Raw genomic sequence first — 24,042 nt, 5'->3', positions numbered from 1 at the left:
TGTAGCCGTCAGATAGACATGGCGGCAGGTGAGACTAGGACAAAAAACATGATACTCTCCACTTTGTAGAAAATACTCCAAGAACAGGTTGCATTTTGCTGTACGTCTGTGCACCATACAAACAGTGCTCTGTTCAACTCATGAACGACTATCTAGACGCACATCAGATATGTTCTATGATAATTTTCCACGCCTTTGTCAACAAACATCAGATTTTTTTTCTTTTCTTTTCTTTTTTTCTGCAGATAAGGTTTCAACAAACAATCTGTCATACTTAAAAGCCTGCTTCAAGTAAATATCAGCCTCTATCGACTGAATAAATCAATAACTAAATATGTCAGGTAAATGAAATACAGATAGTAACTATTCAGTAATGTCAACTGAAAACACACCGCCCACTATTTGCATATTTTTTACTGTATTCACAGTTTGTTAAAGGTAGAATACGCAGGATTTTTTGTAAAGGCACCGTTTAGACTTGGCCCCTCCTGCCCAGGTAGAGAGCGAATGAAGTGAGAACAAAGCAGTGAATCAGAGTAATAAAAAAATATATTTTCTGATTGTTGTACAGCAGTTATGTTGAAAAGCACTAATAAATACAGCCACACCTCAGTACAAAGCTGGATTTCAAGAGCACCTGTTGCTGTGTCCCCTCAGTCTACTCTCCGTGTGTGTCTCTGTGTGCACATTTTTCTGCAGCTCTCATAAACAGAGAGCAGAGCAGAGAGGCGGACACAGTGATGTCACCATTGATACATTTTTGTAGAATCCTGAGAAACCTCGTCAGCACAGCAAACTAAAGAAGAAAAGGCCAGGGTCTCTGCAGATATAGCCACCGCCATACACTTTAGTGGACTTTTACTGATGATTTAAAGGGATCATTTTTATATGAATCAATAAAATTTAGGAAAACTGTGCATAGTGTGTCTTTAAACTGTATTCAACTGCTGATGAACACATCTTCTGCCCTCAAGGTGTTGGCTCAGGTCTGTATCTTTTAAATAATTAGTCTGGTGTTGTCAGAGTAAGAGGAGAAATCATTGCTCACTGACAGCTCAGCCTGTTGTAGCTCGTAATTCTGCCATCAGATCCAGTCATGTTTACTTACTAACTAACTAACCCTAGCCCTAACCCTAACCCTTCTCTTTGCTGCAGGATCATGCGGCCAGATGACGCCAATATTGTGGGCAATGTCCACGGTGGCAACATCCTCAAGATGATCGAGGAGGCTGGATGCATCATTGGCACGCGACACTGCAACACACAGAATGGGGTAAGAGACCCTATTTAGTACTTGCTGTAAACTCTTTTATTATACCATTGTTGGTAAATAAAGATTGCAGGACTTCTCTGCTTACGTTCATTAAGGTTAATTTTTTTAATCGCAGAATATGTGAAATGAAACGTCTGACTAAAATATAAAGTTCATAATGGAAATTGTGTGCATTCCACAATAGATTCAAACTCTTTAAAAAAGAAAGAACCACACCACAGTTATCCACAGTTATAAGTTGACTTTGAAAACTATATATATATTCATTTAGTCTTCAAAATATGAAAACAATGAAATGTTCCACAGTCCATAGATTTTAAGACTCATACATGCATTAATGTTGCCTCACCTAGATTTGATTTGTTTTCTTACTCTCTTGGTTTTACTTTTCACCTGGTGAACTTTAACCGAGTTTTGACTTGCATCATTTGATTGTCATCTCACCTGCTCCAACTATGTGACCATAGTGATCTGATGTCCTACATTTGTGATCAGATAAGACACCAAGACAAATGCATTTTTGGACAAGTCATGCTTTTGTATATACTACATTACACGTCTGCTTCACAAAGACAAATTGGATGATTGTAATAAAAATTGATTATAATGACTTTGATCAATAAAACTTTCTTGCATATTTCATACATACAGGTTAGGGCAATTCAAAGTGCTTTACAGATGACTGACAGCATCATTTTATCCTTGTGTCTGCGATTTCTGATTCTGAATTTTAATTTCCAGCTTAGTTCACAGTAGAGCATAAAGAGCTGTTTAACTTGAAAAGTTTTGAACAGCTGCTCCACCAGGTCACAGTTCACTTACAAACACCCTGTTTGAACCAGGAAAGTATAGAATTACGGAATAAATAGCTCATCATACTCACTGGTATTGTATCTCCTCGGTAGTATTGTTTGTCATTTCTGTCTATAAGACCTGAGCTTTCTCAGTCCCTGCCTGCCCTTTAAGGCTCAAGGCTGATCACTAAAGATGCACATATTTTTTTGCATTTTTATATCTTCTCTTATCTTAAACAGACATCGTGGTACCTGCAAACTTGTCTGATTAGATTCTCTGCAGTATGGCACTGGAGACATTACAGTCAATCCTTTCCATCCAGTGATGGAAATGATTAATGTCTCCCAGCCGAAGATTGTCAGGCACTGATTGTTTGATTTTTTCTGCACGTAGTTAAACATTGAGATCATTAGTTGTTGCATGACTAAACAGGTTAGATACATTTTGAAGGGGCAATAAGTTTTTTTGTTTGTTTGTTTGTTTGATTTTTACCTTCCAGTACCAAATGACCACAGTACACCAGTAGTGGATTTACAGGGTAAATAAGTACCAGTGACTGATTTTCTTTCGAAACAAAACTGCCAGATGCCTGTTAATGCTGTTGTTTCCTGTACTGGTCATCATTAGAGGGTTATAGTCAGTGTTTACTTAATGGCATCTTAAAAACTCACCTTTTCTTTGATGTTGTAAATTTATGTAGCATAAATTATTTGCATGAATTTTCTGTTTTCTGTTTCTCCTCTCTAGGACCGCTGTCTGGCCGCTCTGGTTCGGGTGGAGAAGACGGAGTTCTTGTCGCCCGTGTTCATTGGCGAGGTTGCCCATGTCACTGCTGAGATTACTTACACCTCCAAGCACTCACTGGAGGTGCAGGTCAACGTCATGGCTGAAAACATCCTCACAGGTGACAAACTCTGCCTTTTGATACTTTTATAACAGACACATACCGCATAGTAAAGTTAAGACACTCCTTAACTTAGCAATTTGATAATATGTTTAAATAAGTAATACACTGAAATTTTATTCTGGCCAAATTATTCTGCCTAAATAATATTAATAATGTAATTATGTCAGAATATATTGAATTTAAACAAGATTTTTGTAGTATGGGGGATTTTGTTTGAACCTGCTGCGTTCACCTTTAGCCTCATTCTCGCCACACCACTGCAGACGAGGAAAAAGAATGACAGACATTCAGGAATTTGCAGCCAGGAAGACAGACAAACATACTGAATGACACACCAACATACACACATATACAAATACATCCCACCTACAATATGTGCCACAGTAACCGGAGCTTTTCATCATCTATTAACGTGTTGATTATTTTATCGGATTAAATAATTCATTTGTTGTTCTATGAAATTTCTGAAAACGTCATAGATTTTGGATATTGCTATATCATGATATGTAATCAGTGTCGTCTTTTTCTGATTTTAAAGGCTGCATTACAGTAAAGTGATGCAATTTTCTGAATTTACCAGATTATAGCTGTTCTATGATTTGATATGTTGACAGATTGTTCATATTGTGGTAGAGACTGATGAAACAGTTTCGTTATTTCTATTTAATATTATTGTTTTACAACATGATTTACATTTGTATTATTAAGATGATTTTGTTTCCCTATTCATCTGAACACAACACTTAAAATAACAGTTTGACCATTAAAAACTGTGACAAGATCATTTAACACACACTATACAGTGTATTGTTTCAGTGATATTTCTAAATCACACAGCTGAAACTATTTCCTTTAATCATCATTTTATGAGTGAATGTACAGCAGATAGTCTGACAAATAGAGGTGTTACTAATAACATTAACGTTGGCTCTGTTTTGTTTAAGTGTCTCAGTGTGTGACAGTGAGCTGGCATGAACAATACCAGCACCCTGCAACAGAAGCTTTAATTTGACCATTTAGATCCGTGCTTTTCTACTGCAACGTCACAATGTCTTCATGTTTTATCTCTTTTATTGGTATGAAGTACAGATGACAGGAAATTATATAGTCAGCGCCTTCACCTTTGCTCCACCAAATTTTACACCCTGCTGCACCAGACATCATATCCTTGATAATCGCACCAGTTCTTTCATCTACTGTCTGTGTACAGAGTCTGCTCTGACCCTGCAGAATGCTGCATGGATCACACCTCTAGGTTATTCTTAAATTTTGGTTGGCAGAATCAATTTGGCTGCACGTTGACAGAATACTTAGACTTTATCTCACTGTCTATGTAATAGAATGCCATGACATTGGCTGTATGTGGGCTGGAAAAGGTATTTACTTTGACACTGTGAAATGGAGTCATTAATCTAATGTGGTCACTTTCTGCCATTGTATACTGCAGATTTTTCATTTTCAACTAACCAAATTTACGCTTCAAGAGATACTCTATGCTTAAATGTATTTAGTGCCTGTGTTTGGTTTGTCCGTTCTGGGCTATTGTAGAAACATTCAACATGGTGGAAGAAGACCCACACCCTCGGTAGATTTAAAGGATTCATTGTAAGGCAATGACAACACAAACATTCGTATTTTCAGCTGATTCTAATATAGATAAATATAATTACAATAATTTATGTATAATAATTAAAACATACTTTTTGAATATTATATTACATTTCTGCATTATTGTGCCAATTAATCCCTGTAAATCGTAGGCACTGGACCTTTAATGCTGTTGTTAATATTTACATTTCTTACCAAATTTATAAAGCTAGCATTTCATGGGTTGAAAATGTTTCAATAGGCTATCTACTGTTTTAAATCAGCCCTGAACCTTGCAAAGCCAATTCTGATAAAGAGTTCTCTGTGTCATGAAATTTATATTAAAAAAGGTAAGTTAACACAGTCTAATCAGTGGTGGTCGGCCCATCTTATTGAGCAACTTACATTTACATTTGGAAAAAAAATGTGTTCTTTGTCCTTTTGGACAGAAAAGCCTGTGATGTTCTGCAGGTTGAACAGTAGAGGGCAGCACACTATAAGTAACACGATAACGCAGCTTGCATGAGGGGCTGCATTACAAGCTGTGACAGAGGAAGAGAAACTAAGAGCCATGTTGGTTTCCAGTTTTAGAGGGTTTGTTGTCTGCTGTAATTCTTGTTTATTATTAAAGTATGTGTACATTCAATGTGCATTATCTACACAGAAAAGCTTGCATTCACATATGCAGTATATATGCAGGCTCACACACACATGCCTACACACACACTGCCCAGAGTACCCTGAGTCAAGACACAGGGAGGATCACATTGGGCTGACCTAGCGTTATCTGTGAACCTTTACATGCCAGTGGCAGCAGCGATGCACAGACTCTCTGTCACAAACAAATGGAACGTGCTGAACCTATTTTAGCTACTTCAGATGTTATGAAGGAAACATCACTTTGTGTTTAGGTTTGTTTTTTTTTTTAAAGGGTGTGTTGTTAGCTACTATACTATCAGAGCAACTTGTCCGTCTTCAAGTGAGCAAGAGAGACACAGAAAGAGACAGACTGTGGGAGAGGATAAGAGTGAGACAGATGTGAGGAGAGACGCAGACAGACAGTATCGATGGGGAAAAAGACAGCAGAGGGAAGGAAAGAGCGAGAGTAGGGAAGAGATAGAAAGAAGGATGAAGGAAAGGAGGTGTGAGAGACAAAAGAAGTATCCCCTAGACAGCCGTTGCCCTAGCAACAGGCTTGTACTGGTTGGTTGGCTGGTTGCTGGGCTGGAAGCAGGTTGACGGAGGCGGAGGCTGAGATATGAGATGACAGGTGGAGAGCAGCATACAGACATACAGGCATCAGCACGGGCAGCCCGCTACAGAGCATGGCCTGTCAGGAAGGACCCCGAAGAGGGCAGATCAGGAAGAGAAGAATATGCACAAGCCACCGTTTGGTTTGATGCATGATACAGGATTTATGATTCGGTGCAGTGACAACTTTGGGAACATAAATGAGATGGGCTAGGTCAGGCTAGAACTATATTCTATGTAAAATCTCTAGAACTAATTTATATTTTTAAGAGTGACTTAAAAACTGTAACTGTAACTACGGACAGATGAAAAATAGCCTTTTGGCTAACTGTGGTGCATTTGCAGCAATGTTTATTAATATACATTGTTCCTGTCCTGTTGTTCCCTATAATATAATATAATATAATTTAGTATAATATAATATAATATAATTTAAGATAAGATAATAATTTCCTTTTTTTTAATTAAAAGCACTTTGACCATAGGCAAATCAGGCTCATCTTCCACAGAGCCATTTTGGTATCAAGTGAATTCAGTATTTAATAAGGTATTAGAACATATAATCTTCGAGAAATGCTCCATTTTATACCTGGGCAATATAGCCAAAGTGCAGCTGACAGGAAGGCCATTACAAGAAAATGTCTTAAAACAGACACCCAAACTAAGACAGTGGTTAGACACAGTACAGGAAATATTTGTGATGGAAAAAAATGACTTATTCTTTAAGAATGAAAGAATATGTGTTTAAGACAGAATAGGAAAAGGGGATTAGGTTTAGAAATACCAGATAAGCAAATAATCCAGTTAATATTATTACTAATTGTAAACTGTAAAGCCATCTTTTCAGTTTTATGTTTTTTATGTTTTTTTTTAACCCTATAGAACTAAAGTGATTAAAAACATTGGTAACATAAAATAACATTGGTTTATACCTACATTCTATATTTATTCAGATATTGGGCAAAACAATCTTAGAAACAAAGTTAGTTTTGTGAACAATCCGTGCCAGTTTTGCCAAGATATTCAACAAGGTCACCAAGGGCTTGTATTGGAGGCGTTATTCTGTAATAATTTAAATGCAGATGCAGACCAGTCAGTTCTCTGCACCACAGTTCATTAATATGTTTATATCAGAAAATGATATACAGCATTTCCAACATTTTTAGTGCTGTTCATAGTCGAGAAGTACACAGTTGTGCATATATAACCACAAAATAAAGAGGTAATAGTTCTGATGTTTAAGTGTAGGTTCAGTGTCAGGTCAGTGAGGTTGTAGTTTTGCTGTTGAGCTCTCTGGAAGCTGTGTCGGACAAAAACGTGTGATGGGATTTACTCTCTTTATAGGCCAAATTATTAGGGTTGTGTATTAGCAAGAATCCAGCAGTACAATATGTATCACAATACACGGTTTATGTTTCAATATATTGCGATACTGTAAACCAAGCCAAATATATTGCTATGTTTTAATTTAATTTTAGGATAATTGTCAAATGGAGTTTTTTCAGCTGATATGATAACCAATAATTAGCTGCTTCTCATGGCTGATTGATAAGATAACTGATCATTTCAATTTGTTTTTTAAAAAGAATATAACCTGTAGTTTATGCACACCTCAGGGTGAGAAAGGCTCGGATGTTGTGAGCAAAGACTGATGATTTAATATTCCACAGTTCTGATTGAACAAAATCTAACTGACATCACTATGACAAAACAAAAGAGAAAACAAAGAGTGGTTCTGACTTATCAAATTTTCATTTAGTTTTTCTAGTTAAGTTCATCAAAAAAGTTAAAACACATTTTGGCTTTTATAGAACATTTGTCTAAAAACTTTAATTAAATGCTTTGATATAATCTGTTGAATCAGACATTATTATAGCCAATATTTATCAGCTAATATACGCAAATATTTATTTTGCATCCCTAAAGAAGTTTACTTTTTTATGCAGTCACGACAGTGATAACAGATAACAACACTGCTCTCTAGTGGTCGGGAGTTAAAAAACAACACAAAATGAACAACTGCCGTGAATATTTGCATCTATCATGATACAGTGTTTTTGAGAATAGATACAGTATCACAAAACAATATGTATCAATATGTTCACCTCTAAAAACAGCACATATCAACCATTTATCCCAATCTAGGAAAATTAATTAGAACAACAGTATATAATAAAGTTTATTTTCCAGTATACTGTGTAGAGAGAGCAGATTAATTCATGTCCTGAAATCAGAAATACAAGCAGCCTCGGCATTAAAGGGAGAGCCAGAGGAGAGGCGGCACCTTGGTGGTCTGTTAGGTCATATACTGTATCTATAGAAACTGGGTCACATTTGTGTAAATGTATGGGTGTGTGCATTTGTGTGTCCGCATTTGAATTGACACAGCTGTTATTCGCATAAACCTATGGATGTCTGTGTGTTTTATGGATTTATTTTTATCCAAACCTCAGAAGAGTTGTCCATTCTCATTCACAATGTGCGGGGCTGTGTAAATAAATGATTGCGTACATGCTTTGTGTGCACGTTTAGGTTTTAGCTGGTGGATTTGTGCAGGAGCTCATTCATACGTCAGTAACTGCGAGAAAGGTTACGTTAGATTTGAGTGTTTGCACTTTGCATTTAGATGCATAATTTTGTAGATGTGCGTTTGCATGGTGCACAAACGCGTGTAACACAGTATGTATACACACTGTGGGTGTGTGCAGCTGTACTGTATACATGCCTGTGTGTGCGTGGGTATGTGTGTGTGTGTGATTTCATCAGTGTTTGGCCCTTTAAAAGGTTCCTGCGGGGCCGAGGGGGAAGAGAAGATAACGGGAGCAGACATTATTTGCTTCTGTCATGTCGGCTTAGCATCAGGCCTCACACACTGTGGCCCAGTCAGACACGGACGCCAAGTGGATGTACCTGCACACACACTCCGACACGATGCGCACGCACGTATCCAACACATACTGACACACACATGCGGCTGTGCAGGGACAACCTGCGTGCATGCGGAGCCTGATAAGCACATGCTGACACATTCTGCATAGAAGAAGTCACACACCTACACATCTCACACCCACACGGATCCACACTGAGCGCACACACACACTTTGCGTCTTTCTAGAAGAAGTCCTTTCATACTGAGGCAGAACTGTCAGGGTTTTACATGTTCCTGACTAGATCTTTTCCCAGGCAAAACCTGAAGGATGGTTTGAACAGGAACACCGAAGAAGGAACATTACTGTTTGGTTATATATACATTTTTATGCACCTTTGCGTACATTAGAGCGTCTGCATTTGTGCACCAATGTATGTTTTTGCAGCTTTGTCTACATGTAAACATGCATTGACCGCTATACTGCGACGGCATGTATATTACACTCTGTGTGCATGCATCTTTGTATTTATGCAGTCATGTTTATTTCACATATGTGTGTGTGTGTGTGTGTGTGTGTGTGTGTGTGTGTGTGTGTGTGTCTGTGCTGGGGGAGGAGGAAAGCATCCAGGTTCCACAGTCAGTCAGGCAGCATCTCGTCAGGCAGGCCTCAGTCACGGCCCCCCAGGGGAAGGCTGCCTACTGTGGGCACGAGCCGTGATGATTGTCCCCGCTGGGGGGATTGCACATGCGCACTAACATACACACATGGGCACTCACACACAGACCCACACACATTTGCACACACAGATTTGCATATACCCATTTAGTTAAAAAAAAACCACAAAGATAACACGTACATACCTATAATATAGTCACGTAAACTCATATACACGTGCACACACACACACACACAGATCTTGTATAACAAACATGGGTCCACCTTAGAGAATTGCATGTGTACAAACACACACGCGCACACACACATACACACACAGAGTTAAGCCTTAGCACACACACAGGCACACATATCTGCAGCCACACTTGGAACAAACACACATGTCCACAAAAGTCCCACAGAGGTAATAATGCTTGTGTTGCATGCACACTCAGGCACATATTTGCATAAACACAGCATACACACACATCATGCCCCCTCAACACACACACACATGCATAGACAGAGCTGAGAGCAATGCATTGTGGGTTGAGGCTTAAAATAAGCATGACAGTTCCTTCCATGATCCTGGTGGGTCACAGAACAGCACATACTGAATGAGGCCTACACGAACATACTCACACTCAATAAAGAAGTGTTGTATTAGGATTTTATGAAGCTCATTACACATAATTAATTATTTTACTCAACAAGGTCATTCACTCTGACATCAGGAGAAATAGGATTTAATTTTTATGATTTAAAATATATCAAATCTAAATTTAGATGTTGAATAAAAGATGTAAAACCAAAAAAATACTGTAAGACCTTTAACAATTAAGTATGTGGCTGACCTGACTTTTGGAGCGCAAAAGAATTTCCTGAGGGCAAAACTGAGGTCTGTAACAGGGTGAGACAACACTACAACAAATTAAAAGTCGTCTGAGTGCAACACAAAACTGTGTTAATGTAGAAGCATTGTGCAATCTGTCAACTGTGGAGCAGCTGTTTGTTTTACAGTTTGATCTCTCAGTCATGAGTTTTGCTTGAGAAGAGAGATGTTAACATTAATAATAATGAATACTAAGTCTTGTACAACATAGTTTTAGTTTATTCTTATTTCTGTGTCATGCCAAACATCTGGCCCATCCAACATGGGATTACAGGACACCACCATATTACAAATCATACATCGTCCAGTAATACATATAGGACCAAAATAAATAAAACAACAAAGTATTACTGTAGTCTATCAAAAATCTCCAGGTAGCTAGCTAATCTACACGTTTCACAAGTGAACAGTCAACTCAGTCTTTGTACATCAGCCATCATCCAGTGCACTGAATAAATCCACATTTCTTCTTCCAGACTAACATGTCATCCAGTTTCAACTGTAAGTGGAAAAACAGATATCAGCTGGATACATAAAGATCTTTGCTTTTAAGTTAAATTATATAGAACTTAATTCTCAGCAGTGTTGGGGAACAAGCAAATTGTTACGTAACAAGAATACCCCCATTAATAAGTAATTTACAGCATAAGTTACAGCGTGACTTGTTAGATCAGCGGTTCCCAGACTGACTAGCCTGGCTGGTCAGGGGGAAAAATACAGAACGAAACAAAGCTAACTGATTATGATTGATGTTGGGGAAATAAACAAACGAGAGTTGCTGGTGCTCTCATTCTGACTGTAATTTCACTAAAATTCATCTTGAATCCTTTTTTTAGTTGTTTCCCCAGTTATAGTTAATGACTGATAATAATGGTGGGGTGGGGGGCTTGAGCTTTTTTCATCATCTGAAGGGGGCCATGCCAGAAAATGCCTGGGAACCACTGTGTGAGAGTACTTTTGCATTACCAAAAATAATGTGGGTGGCAGTTCAGCCCATGAGGGCTTGGCTCAGGGACCAGAGGGTGGCTGGTTCAAATCCAGATTGGAACAAAAAGTATGGAGTGGACTGGTAGAGGCTGGAGAGGTGCCAGTTCACCCGCTGGGCACTGTTGAGGTGCCCTTGTGCAAGGCACTGCCTGTTTCTGGGCAGTGTCTATCACTCTACCACCTCTCCCACAAAAATTGCATGTGTGTAAAATAATTAACAATGGGAAAGGTAAAATTTCCCCCAAGGTGTACTAAAGCTGAGAGCCAAAACAATAAAACTGACTCACTTGGCCTACATCATGTTTTAACATGCAACTAATGAACTAGTTGTCCCTTTAAAACACACGCCAACATGCAGCTTCCAAAGCTAAGAAGCCTCTCCGCAGGTGTATCAGTTTAGATGGTGTTTGATTTGACTCAAAGAAACTTACAGCTCGAGACCCGACCTGATACTCTGAGATTTCAGTGTCGGCAGAGACAGATGGCTGTCTGTCCTCCGTCTCAAATGAAAAAAAAATCACCCTCAGAGTCTCCTCCAGTGACAGGTCCAGGCAGGGTGCATGTTATAGTGGTGAAAATGCAGTAAAAATATAATGGTAGCTAACTGCCTATTTGAAAATGTAACTAAATAATGGAATACTTGCAAAACTAATGTTCCTCGTTGCAATGAAAAGTCATCTAAATACCCTAATTACTTTGTGTTACTTTATAACGCATTACTCCCAGCACTGATTCTCAGTACCACATTCATATTTTATCATCCTAAATGCACACAGTTCGGGTTTAGTCCATACATCATCAGCCCATTGTTCTTTTCATTGAATATGCACAGAATGTTTTTGAACGTACAAATACCCAACATACCCAACCCATAGTTATAGAATAATGTGCACACATTTCTCCGCCAAGAGCCAGTCATTTGTTTATCCCATATGAAGATCTTTCTTGTCAGACTGTTTTCTTCAATATCAAGAAACCAGTTCCATAACTGGATGTTCATATCTTTCAGTGTACAGTTGAAATATACCATAATGTTCAAATTGAGTATTGGATATTTTTTTCAGTCAAAGTACTCCATCCCAAAGCTCTGCTCCTGGCATGATTTCATCTCTTCATATCAGGCTGTAACATCCCACAGTGGGGCTGTAGTGTAGTTCAACGTAATGGAGTCTTGGCTCAGCACAATGGAAAATCTGTGGTTTTGATCATGAGGATCAAGCAGCAAGAACAATCCTCGCTGCACTGTCTCTGTGCCCGGAAAAAAGACTGTTCAGGGAGGAGAAAGGAAAACAAGGGAGTTTTTCAGCTCAGAGGAAGAATGAAGAGTAGTGGGTAGGAGTCAGAGGGGAGAGTGGAGGGGTGAACGAGTAAAATACAGTGATAAATCAAGTGAAACTGCAGGAGGTGAAAGACATGGATGAATGGAAAGAAAAAGAGGATTTTCAAGAAGGAAAGGGAAAAAGAGGAGGAAAGGAAACACTAGATGAGAGATTAAAGATCTTAGGTTAGTGCAGACTGGGATTCAAGACCGCACAAAGTCTTTCAGAACAGAAAATGTGCATTTAAGAAATTTCAAGAATGGTATGAAGTGATGATTGATGCCTTAAATGTAGATTAAAGGGGATTGGATGATGCATAAGTAGTGCTGGAGGGATGTTTCCTCCACTTAAGCACCCATGTGAATACTCAAATCAGTGCCCAAAGAAGGCTCTAATTTATAATTAAATATGACAGAGCATAGTGTTTGGGAATTCTGCTGCCTATCATATAGTTTAAAAAAGCACCGTCTGTGTGTCTAAGCCTGCTCTACAGCAGCTACTGGTGCTTGTGATTTGCTGGATTTTTGTCCTTTAATCAGCTGCAAGTTGAACATTTTAGGTCAGACACACCAGACAGTCAGATGAATTTGATTTTTACCCCCTGCACATTTATGCACTCAATGCACTGCTGCACCAATACACCATCAATTAAAGAAAAAGTACCTGCCACTGCCCACTGCTTGGTGCCATTTGTCTCAGCTGTCACCATAGCCGCCAGAGTGTCCTTTTACATTCAAGGAGCTCCTTGTTCTAAAGCCGCCATCAGATGAACTTGAAAAAACATGCACAAAGTCACAGTGCTATCAGTCAGTTTATTAAGCATTTTGCCATAGAGTGGAAATTTGAGTGAGCAGATCTGTGCAGCTTGTATTCAGGGTGGTTGCAGCCAAAACCTTCCTATTCACTAATTAATTAATGCTAACTAAGTAAGCCAGCTGTCCCTCCTGCTACTGACTCTTCCTTTGTGACTGAATTCAGCTCTCTGTTTATCACATAGAAACACATGCAGTAAAATATTGAAGCACTCTTCGTCTAATGTGATGAAAACAAAATAATGTCATTTTAATGAGAAACCTTCTGAAAATAATGACTTATTATCTCAAAATCATGACAAAGTATCTCAAAATGATGAGAGAATTTCTTAAATGATAATATGAGAATAGTTTCTCAGAATTATGAGATAGTTTCTCAGTATAATGACAGTATCTAAAAATGACACAGCATCTCAAAATAATGACATCGTGTCTAGAAATACTGACTTAGTATCTCAAAATAATAAGCTTTTCTCAAAATAATGACCTAGTATCTGAAAATGATGAGTTATTGTCTCAAAATAATGACTTACAATTTTAAAGTAATGTCTTAGTATTTCAAAAATAATGACTAAGTATCTAAAAATGTTGACATTGTGTCTGAAAATAATGACTTAGTACTTCAAAATAATAACTTAATAGCTCACAATAATGACTTAAACATGCAAAATAAAGAGAAATCTCAAAATCATGATTTATTATTTAAGATACTACCTCAGCATTTGTCATTATAATCACTTATTGGATCTTTTGTTTTTAAATCTCATTGGAAGAAATGGTGATAAACACATTCTCAGTAGTTATCAACATTTCTGCACAGGCATTTTACAGTAGAAACCAGATTAAATGCATTTAGATAAATACTCTACATGTAGGTGCATGACTGTGGTTGTCTCAATCTGGCTTACTCCAAACGAGGTGCATGATGAGGAGCATTTATGTGCTGTTTTTGTAGATATACTGTGAGGGTAAGAAGGCTGTATTCCAGGCGTGGACATGGTCAAACATTGACATTGTCTTTTTTTTGATGCAGAGGGATTTGAAATTCAAAGCCAGCTCCCTGGTTACATTCTGGTCAAAAAGGTCATCAGTTGGACTGGGAATGGTTCTTAAATGGCCGATTCATTCCTGCATTCAGTCCCTCACTCCTCCTCATCTTCCTCCCTCCATCCTAAACACAGTTCACTGAAAAGGTCCAGCAGGAGCTAATAATAGACTGGAGTCACTCACTCTTGGTAGAGTCAAGGATATGTAAATATGCCTTTCTCCTGTGGGCAACTTCCTGGTTGCTGGCAAGGGCGGGAACCAATGAGAGGAGGAGGAGAGAAGCGTGGTCGGCATGGTAACTGAGCCCAGCTGTCTGCATGGTTTTAACTCGGGTGTAAAATGCAAATGCTATTCCCTAAGAGTAGCCTTTAAGATGCTCTTGCTCTCTTCTCTTAATTTCTCATTTCCCTCTGCAAAGTCTGATTTTGCCGTTGATCACAGTGCCAACAGTCTCAATTCTTCATTTTCATCAAGGATTTTTTTAATTTATGAGATGTCCTGTTTTTATGTCCATGTAGATGTAGTGCACATGTATACAGCTATAAGTTTCTATGTATATGATGCAAGTAAATAAAGTAAAAATATGGCCAATACAACATTAAAAGAAAACTTACTTACTCAAACTTACTTTTTCATATTTAATATATCATATTAAATAAAATATGTGCTTTAATTCCATAGCATCAAATAAAGGAATCTAAATATGAGCCCCATCACTCCTACAGAGACACATTAACCCACATCCGTTCATCAGGCGGTGCAGCAGCCACATCATGTAATAGCCTTTAACACGTTAAGACAGTGATTTCATTTGAACCTGCTGGCCCCCGTGCTGTCTTTAATCTGCGTGCCTCCCCTCTGTGCTATATAACAACACAACCTCAAAATAGCACCCTCCCCTCTCTCTCTGTCTCTCTCTCTCTCTCTCTCTCTCTCTCTCTCTCTCTCTCTGTCTCTCTCTGTCTCTCTGTTAGCGAATTAAGAGAAAAAGTGTAGGCAGAATAGAACAGATCACTATGGCAACCTCTCTGCCTGATTGCTATGAGATGTGATTTCCACGAGTTTTGTCTTCTGATCTTCTGGTTCTTAACTTTCTGTAAGAAGGCAGAGCTAGTGCCACAGCCCCCAACCACCGAAACGTTTAATGCACTACTGTACATGGAGTTATTTATGGAAATGTCAGAGGCTATATATATTCACAGGAAGATGCATGTGTGTACTGAACTCATGGATGATCAAAAGGGTTTTATTTATGGATTCGTAAAGAAGGAGACTCCAAAATGTTCAAGTGACAGCTGTTATTTCCAAGATATTCACACACAGGACAAAAAATGACATGTAATAGTTTAAATATGTAATATCCATACACTTAAACTACTCAAATATAAAATACTTGATATCATTTAAAGTAAATGACATTCTGACTTTTTACCTTTGTCAATTTTTTTTATATAGATACTTTAAATTCCATTTCTGACATGATTAATATAATCATTCTTAAATATCATTCATTGTAGCAAATGGAGAACTAGTAAGCCCTCCTTTGTTTGGTTTATAAATAATTTCAAACTAATTGTTTAATCTCTTAAAAAATGTAGAAAGATTTGAGACAGTATTTTTCATTCCTTGTTGTTGTGATTTGTGCCCCCTATTTTTAAAGTCTTTGCTCTTCTTTTCTGCTCTTCTTTTTTGTTTACCTTTGCTAAGTGATTAAGACGTGTCTTTTTTATGCAAATCCCTGTAATTTCTTTAATTTTTTCATCTATTTTAATAACATTGATTTTGTATTATATGTCTGTGTCATTTACTAGTCATTGTAAGTTCTTTCTCATCTGTTTAGAAAAGAAAATAGTAGAGTATTGAATATTCTAATAATGAGCATTATTTTATGACCTTAGGAACTTCTTAGCACCAATAGAAGGTCACTTTGCCCAAAAGATTAGCTTAGATCTAGATCTGACCTGTAAAAATTTCTCAGGATTTCAGCGGTTTTATTCAGCACTTATGAAAACAAAGTAATCATTGTTGCATAAATTATCAATAATATTATTAACACCCACATAAATTCTGGTCATTTTTGCAGGTCTGAAAGATAGAAGCTGCACTAAAATGTTAACTGTGTCAGATATTGTGTAATTATTCAGTCAACACCTTTTTATATTTTCACCCACAGCAACTCACAGACAAAAACTACGTGCTGTATAAATATTTGCACAGAGAATTTAATGAGTGAGTAGCTGTATTTGAACCATTTTATAATCACAACATTAAAAATGCAAAAAGTTCAGGATTTAGGGATTATGCTAAACCTTGCTCCAACCGAGGGACCGAGTTTAGCGAATGTGTGCGGGTTTTGTTCTGAATAGAAATGAACGACTGTCTTTGAACAAAGACCTCATTTGTTTTCTTCTCCTTTGTTTGCAGAAGAAAGACTAATCTTCAGGCAACGCCTCTGGATTTGTTAAAAACTCTACTGGGTTTCTATTGGGGTATTAATAAAAGTGTCTGTTTTGACAACAGCCGTTTCAAAGTGGTTTGCTCCATTGTTGTTTTATTTTAAAGAACATGTCCAAATTTCTTGCTTATTGGTCTGTAGTCACAAAACTCTGAGAAAATTGTGTCAGTTTATTTGGTGGAAGAAAACCGTGAAATTCCAGACTGACATTTTCCTCTGTACAAGAATTCAACCTTTTCTCTGTGTCTGCAGGTGCCAAAAAGCTGGCCAACAAGGCAGCGCTGTGGTACGTCCCCTGCTCTTTGCAGAATGTCGACAAGATCATGGAGGTGCCGCCCATCAAGGTACATGAAAACATGGCTGCTCTGACCTTCGTGGACCGAAGTGTGACATTTCACCTGTCAGCTTCTCTCTGTCTCTATTTGACTTCCCATATGAAAAAAAGATATGGATGAATTTAACTAAATGTTTGTATGTTCTACTTGTAAGTACTATGACAGTCAATCCAAACATAATATCATTACTAGATATGAGTAATACAGTATCAAATGTTATATTACATACAAATATAAAAACATATCTATATAATGCTATGTTAAGTATTTATATTATCATCGTAAAGCAGAAGTGCCACCACCTCATACTTAATAATTATGTATGTTATATCAGATAATTAGCTTTTTTTTCTTTTCCAAATGTGTCTGTCCCTCTATATCATTGGTTCCCAACCTGGCATCCTGGCCCCTTTAAGGGCGTGCCAACAATATCAGGGGGTCCTCAAGGCTTTGTCTGCTCCGAGGTTGTCAAAATTAGATTTTCATATTAATTGAAATCAGAATCGCTGAAAAAGTCTGTATACAAAATAATTTATAAAGATAGATTTTTTGTCCTCACTCAAAAACTAGTGTGTTACTTAGTATCACACCTCTGTGTATTAATGATTGATTATTATTCTTTTAGAAGATGAGAATGTAGAAGCCCACTCTGTTGGGTTATTAAAAGAAGAAAAGAAAGATGTTGACCAAAGATAGAAACAGTTATGGGGGGCTCCACTGCTCAATATGTATCGAGAATTACATGAGCAGAAATCAACGAGAGGCCATCTGATTAAGAAAAATATATTGATATTTTTGAAAAGCCTGTTTCACATGCTTGGTTATCCTGGATGAAAAAATTCTTTATACTGTATGCACTTATGGAGAGAAATGCATTTCTGTGGGTGTATTTACCTGTACATATGTTCATACTTTATATGTTCTGTCTGTAGTATGCCAGTGCAGAGCAAGAGGAGGAGGGCAGAAAGCGCTACGAGACTCAAAAGATGGAGAGACTGGAGACCAAAGCGAGGATTGAAGAGGTGGTGCCACCTGTACCCAATCCAGGTAACATCCGACCCAAAAGGCTTCAAATCAAATACTGACGTGCAATTACCATTCAGCAGAGATCTGAGGTGCAGATAATGTTCGGTAACACTTTATTTGGCATGGTATGCAAGACATAACACCGTCATAACCATGACATGGCACCTATCAGTCTTAATGAATGTTTATGTTTGGCACCTGTCTGAACCCAGCTTGCAAAACTGAGAGAGGCCCGTTTGACAATGAGAATACAGTACCAAGGTGGTTTTCTTGCTTTGTTTGGCTCCTGGCATCCTGGTGCTAAATATGCTAATAGGACCACTAGCTGCATGGCTTACTAAGCTGACTATCTAACAGTAGCTACAGTTACTTTAGCAGTTACTTTAGTGCAAGAACAGCTAGTTATCTGTCAATCAGGAAACTCTTTAAATCACTTCCATACTGTATTTCTGGTTGTCAAACTGGCCTTTATGGCAGGTCCAAATTATACCATACAGCATATACCACATATGGCAGTTAAATGTAATATTAATACATGAAGCTTTAGGTTTGCCTGTTGTGGCATGTTTATGACATATACATGGCATATCGATCTTATGTATGCCCCTTCAAAAAAGTGTTACCTACCATTCATGCTCCGATTTGTATTGAAAGATGTTGCAAATACCAAATACCAAATACCAATACCGAAATTCTTTCTTATATCTGTTATTGTAGCTACCGTAATCACCTGCAAATAGTTTAACACCTCTACTTAACACAGAGGCACTGCACAAGGTTTGGGCCTGAATTAAGATCCATTTGGTTGTTGTAGTAATAGGAGAACCTTCAGGTTCAAATAATACAGAACCATGTTGTGTGTCAATGGATTTCCATCGCTGTACCTTTTACAGCTCAGTGCTGTGAAGATGAAATGCAGCATGAAATCAAAAGCAAAGGCTCTCTTCAGTACAAGACATTTAATTTTGGTTGCCACTGATAACTGTTAAATATGCCGGAATGGCTGGTTTGGACATTCATACAAATTATATTTTTCTGTTGTTAAATTATAAAAAAAAAAAAAAATGTTGACATTTTACTGCTATTGCTAAATACTGAGGTAAACTAAAAGGTGCATATTATCTCTTTAAATGTATCCAGTCATCATAACATTAAAATTGATAACTGATTCTCTGTTTCACCATGTTTACTCAACCGCAGAGGATCCACCTAAAGGTATGTTAGCTTGTTTGGCGGGCTGCATGTCAGTACAGGGGCAGCATGTAGAAGCATGTGTTTTTGTACGCGAGCTTGGGCAAAATACACACTTGCAAGTTTTTCAAACAAATATTGTCATTTTTGACATTTTGTGTTTTGTTTGTTTGCATTGCAGAACAACACACAGTTGGCTTCAGCCAGTCCAATCTGATCCATTTGGTGGGCCCCTCTGACTGCACACTACACAACTATGTTCATGGAGGTGAGTTTAATGTTTCTCTTTCATTTTCAGATTTTACGTTGAGAAGGTCATTAGGTGGATGGTCGACTTTACATCTTAATGCCAGGGAGTTTCAGAGTCAGTTCCAAAATGTCCATAGCATGTTGCTGAGAAGACATAAGGAATCTTTGATGGGACTGAAGCATTTCTTTTGATGAATGAATGAAATTACTTCCTGCAATGTGTGACTAGCTGTTATAAGCTCTAATAAGCTTATAGCTGCTTTTAGGTCATTGTTTTGTTTCTCCCAGAAAAACACAATATGACAGAACTAGGCAATATATCGATGTTATGCTGATATTGTGGTATGAGGCTAGATATGGTGTTAGATGTTGGACCTCATCAGAGTCCTGCACAGGGCCAGTTTTGCACACTTGCAACCGCACGTCTCAGTACCAGAACTGACCCGTTCTGACCCACCTGAATCATTAATATGAGTGATATGAGTATGACATTGCAACTCACTTGTGTTCTGATGATTCTTATCAAGGTATTTGATCAAAAATATCATCATATCTGATTTTGTCCATGGGTCACCCTGTAGTAGAGTCTCATGGCTCTCACCACCCCCCTGTAAAACTGTAGGCAGCCGTTACCAAGAAACAAGCTCAGACCGGCTGAGCGTACGCTTCCTGCCCATTATGAGCGGCAGAGTGGTGAGATGAACCAGTGACTTGTGAAGAAAGTCAATCATCTAGCAGCTGAAGACCAAGATATTTTTCTCAGGTGTCTAAAGGGCCAATGAGTACAGGACTTGCATTTATCTGATGCACAAAAATGTGACTCCAACTGATGCTCATGTCTGGTCTGTGCCTGCAGGGTGTGAAAGTAAGCAGTTCTTTGTTAAAGACAAAATACAGTATACAGGATTTTCCTCTAAAAAAACAATGGATAGAATCATAACAAAGTAATACCTCTCAATCATCATCCATGACCCACCAGATGTGTGTTGCGACGCTTACTTCCGCAGAGACCCCGCCTTCTTCTTTTTTTCTCATTATTTTGCTGTGCTTAGTAGATGCTTTACCACCCCCAAATGTGGGCTAGAGACTCAGCAATCAGCTGCCTTTGTGGTGTGTTTCCCAACAGCAACCAACAAATCCTACTCAGTCTATCTTTAACAGATTAGCACTTGTCAAGCTAAGCCAACAGGATCTCAGTGCTAGTCTGAGCTTGTTTTGGAGTTTTTCTGTCCTCTAGTGGTCAAAAATAACTACCTGAAAAACCCCTAGAGGCCATAGAGTAACAAGAAATGTCAAAATTAGTGACAAAAGCGTATGCTCAATGAGAAAGATGGTAGAAATAAATCTACAGCTCCTGCCTGGGACCACTTTTGGTCACACTTTTCTCACTTTGTCCCTTTTTTCTCTTTTTATTTTCTTATATCTCGCCATGTGACAACAAGTGACTGTTTTGAAAATAAATACTTGAATTATGGAAAAAATAGCTCATCTTTCACTGGTGACCAAAGTGTTCAAAAACATGAAGATGATGTTATTTACCTGAAAATGTTCTAAATTGCAGTGACGAGTGCATGATAACAGAGGAGCATGCAGTTCCTTGTCTTATAAATCCGACAGTATCTCCTTACTTTTACTGTTTCATGATAGAGGCCACTATTAAGACTCTTCAAGCTTTGTACTCTCTGTTAGAATGACAGAATAGTTTGCAGTGTATTCAGTATTTGTCTATGCAAGGAACATTCAGTAGGTCTCTTATGATGTCTACATACAACAACGCTACAGCTGCGGTGTTCTCCTTTAAAATTTCTATACCTCCTCATAACTTGTGTTATTGTTTTCCTGTTTCACATTAATTAGAGGTACAATTAATGCCGAATCTTTGCTGTTTATGAGTAGTAACAGATTATTAATAATCTTTGAGAAGGAGTTAAATTGACCGGTATGTTAAAGGGGTCTGGCAGGCAGAAGGCAGACAGTTTGAACTCAAACTCCAGAGTGTGTATATTCAGAGCAGTGGACTTTTGTTTTCAGGATAACAGGCTGAGCTTTAAAAAACAATTGACAGTTATAAATAGTGGATTAACTTACAGTGGAAGAATCATCATCTCTTGTTATTGTCAAATTACAATGTTGCGCTCATCATTGTGCTGCTGCAGTGTTCCTGCAACCTGCACAGTGTGATAGGATTTCACCCTATTTAAAATACCGTCTATGGCTCCAACTTTCTATTTGGACTGCAGTAGTCATTTTTGGACCTACAATTGCTAGATGTGGCTCTTTTAAACCCCATAGCAGCTTATCCTGCCTTGGTCCCCTAAAAATGTAAATATTCGTGTTACACACACACATATGCGGGACAACGGGAGATTTACAAAGCAACAAATGTCTGAAGCGATTTTTATACTCTTGCAACTTTCAGATCAATGCAAATTTTACTGCTTTATTTAATTTTATTCAAAGTTTAAATGTACATCCACACTGTGTGATTGATCCTAACAGCTGCTGACAGGCTGCTTCAGAGCCTAGTGTGTCCAAGTCGCCCTCTGCCAATTAAATTCCCAGTATCTGTCAGGTTTCCTTGTCGTTCTCACACATGTGAAACAAAAAGAGCTCATGAACAACATCTGGCTGCTTGGTATTCAAGGCAGGGACAGACATGACCATTCAATACAGTATGGAAACCTGCAGGGGAGCGGATGAAACAGAGACACCTGCAGAGAACATATAGAAAGGAGTTGAAAGACAGAGAGGACTGGGTAGAGGGACAGAGGTTTAGAAGAAGAAGAACATTGAAGTTGAGGGAAGGAGAAACACAGTTTGAGAGTAAAGAAACATCTGTAATGAGTGTTCAATCATTTCACACTTACATATACAGTTGGTTCACATGTGTATACATTATTACATGTATTCCTCCATTGCTTATGTATCACAGGTCAGGTTTGTTTTATGGCCTTTGGCATGTCCCTCCAGCCTGTGCGTTGGCACATCGTGTCCTGTGGGAACACATTGGAGGCACAGAAGAAGAAATACTGCTGAATTTAATCCAAAGTGAAATGTCCTTGAGAGAGAATTTTAGGGCTTTTAGTAGATATATTCTCCTAAGTGAATGGCTGAGGGATGTAAGGATAAAACGTGTGTGTTTGGTTCACAGTATTTGGAGGTAATTACTTTGGGTTGTACTGAGTGATTGTTCTCTCTCTCTCTCTCTCTGTGTGTGTTTGTGTGTGTGTGTGTGTGTGTGTTGCATTGCTGTAATAACTGCTCAGCTTGTTGTAGTTGTGTGTCTTCCCTGCATTGACAGCACTCTGTGCCGTTATGAGCATGGCAGTAATGGTGAGGAACAGAATGACAAGGACGAAGCAGGAAATAGACGTCTAGAACAACAAATGGGAAATAGAAAGTCTTTGTAACAGGAAATTTATGGTGCTGATGCCGTTTCCAATTCTGTGCTCCGCTGACCAACTAGACGACTCAGAGGCCCAAATTGTCCCTCTACGACTCGTCCTCTGACCTCGTTACAAATTTCTGACTGGGCCTATTCAATCATCTTTAAGCAGAAAAGCTATTTTTGTTGTTTGGATTGTGCTTTCAGAAAATGCATTCAGAGGCTTTTTGCTTGCAAAAAAGTGAAAGTATTACTTCTGCACAAAAACCCTTTAATTGAAGCACTGTAAGCACATCAGAATGCCTCTACCTCCTCTTCAAAAGGTTGCAAAATTTCTACATAATTTGCCAGATGAACCTCACAGTGTGTTTAATTTTTTCTAAACTCATAGAATTTTTCTCATCCATACGAGATGGAGGACTTGCATCTTTCTAATTTTGTAGAATTAGACAACTAGCAGGCAGTGAACAGAATGCCAAGAAATCACACTGCAACTTGTTCAGACATCAGAGGATATTCCAAAAAAGACCTGAGACTTTTAGAACAGGGATCAATAGGCACTTCAAGAACCTCTGAAGGTATCTTTAACACAAGAGTCCAATAAAATGCTAGCTTAGAACAATTCCAAAATGTCTACCTATATAAAATTGGATAATTTTACAGTGGTTACATGCTGGATCTATGGCTGGGAATCTCTCTGACAACTTCTCCTTAGTGGTCTGGTATTTAACACTGTGGTAATGCATGTCTTCTGCAAATCATCTGTGGCTGTTCGGACATTGGAGCTTCGCTGTGGTAACACCACACATCACACCATGCCACCCCTTCAGATCCGCCCCTGCTCCCTGGGTCTTTTTTCCCTGCTTGATTTGATCCAGATTCCTAAAAACAAAGTTCACAAAGTACTTATGGAAAAACTGACAAAGCACAGAGTAAACGGTACAGAAAGCAGCAAACTAAGATTAAAAGTGAGATAAACAATTAATTTAATGAGCGTATCCACGTAA

At 38.2% G+C, this 24,042-nt stretch overlaps 1 protein-coding gene across 4 annotated transcripts in view; it reads left to right on the top strand.

Annotated features, from left to right (window-relative positions):
- acot7 (acyl-CoA thioesterase 7) overlaps nucleotides 1-24,042 on the top strand; it is a 76,369-nt gene that overhangs the window by 7,473 nt on the left and 44,854 nt on the right. For 2 of the 4 annotated variants that reach the window (XM_084721489.1, XM_084721487.1), the window contains exons 2-7: nucleotides 1,156-1,273; nucleotides 2,816-2,972; nucleotides 17,102-17,193; nucleotides 18,117-18,231; nucleotides 19,411-19,425; nucleotides 19,583-19,669. In XM_084721489.1, the coding sequence (XP_084577615.1) occupies nucleotides 1,156-1,273; nucleotides 2,816-2,972; nucleotides 17,102-17,193; nucleotides 18,117-18,231; nucleotides 19,411-19,425; nucleotides 19,583-19,669 (584 nt within the window). The remainder of the gene's footprint in view (nucleotides 1-1,155; nucleotides 1,274-2,815; nucleotides 2,973-17,101; nucleotides 17,194-18,116; nucleotides 18,232-19,410; nucleotides 19,426-19,582; nucleotides 19,670-24,042) is intronic. The other 2 variants (XM_084721491.1, XM_084721488.1) reach the window with 1 other exon arrangement.

Source organism: Lutjanus erythropterus, chromosome 6 (genome assembly GCF_056507025.1).
Source record: "Lutjanus erythropterus isolate fLutEry1 chromosome 6, fLutEry1.hap2, whole genome shotgun sequence".
NCBI classification, from domain to species: domain Eukaryota; kingdom Metazoa; phylum Chordata; class Actinopteri; order Lutjaniformes; family Lutjanidae; genus Lutjanus; species Lutjanus erythropterus.
Note: the sequence above shows the minus strand (reverse complement) of the source record. Positions and strands in the feature narration are given on the sequence as shown.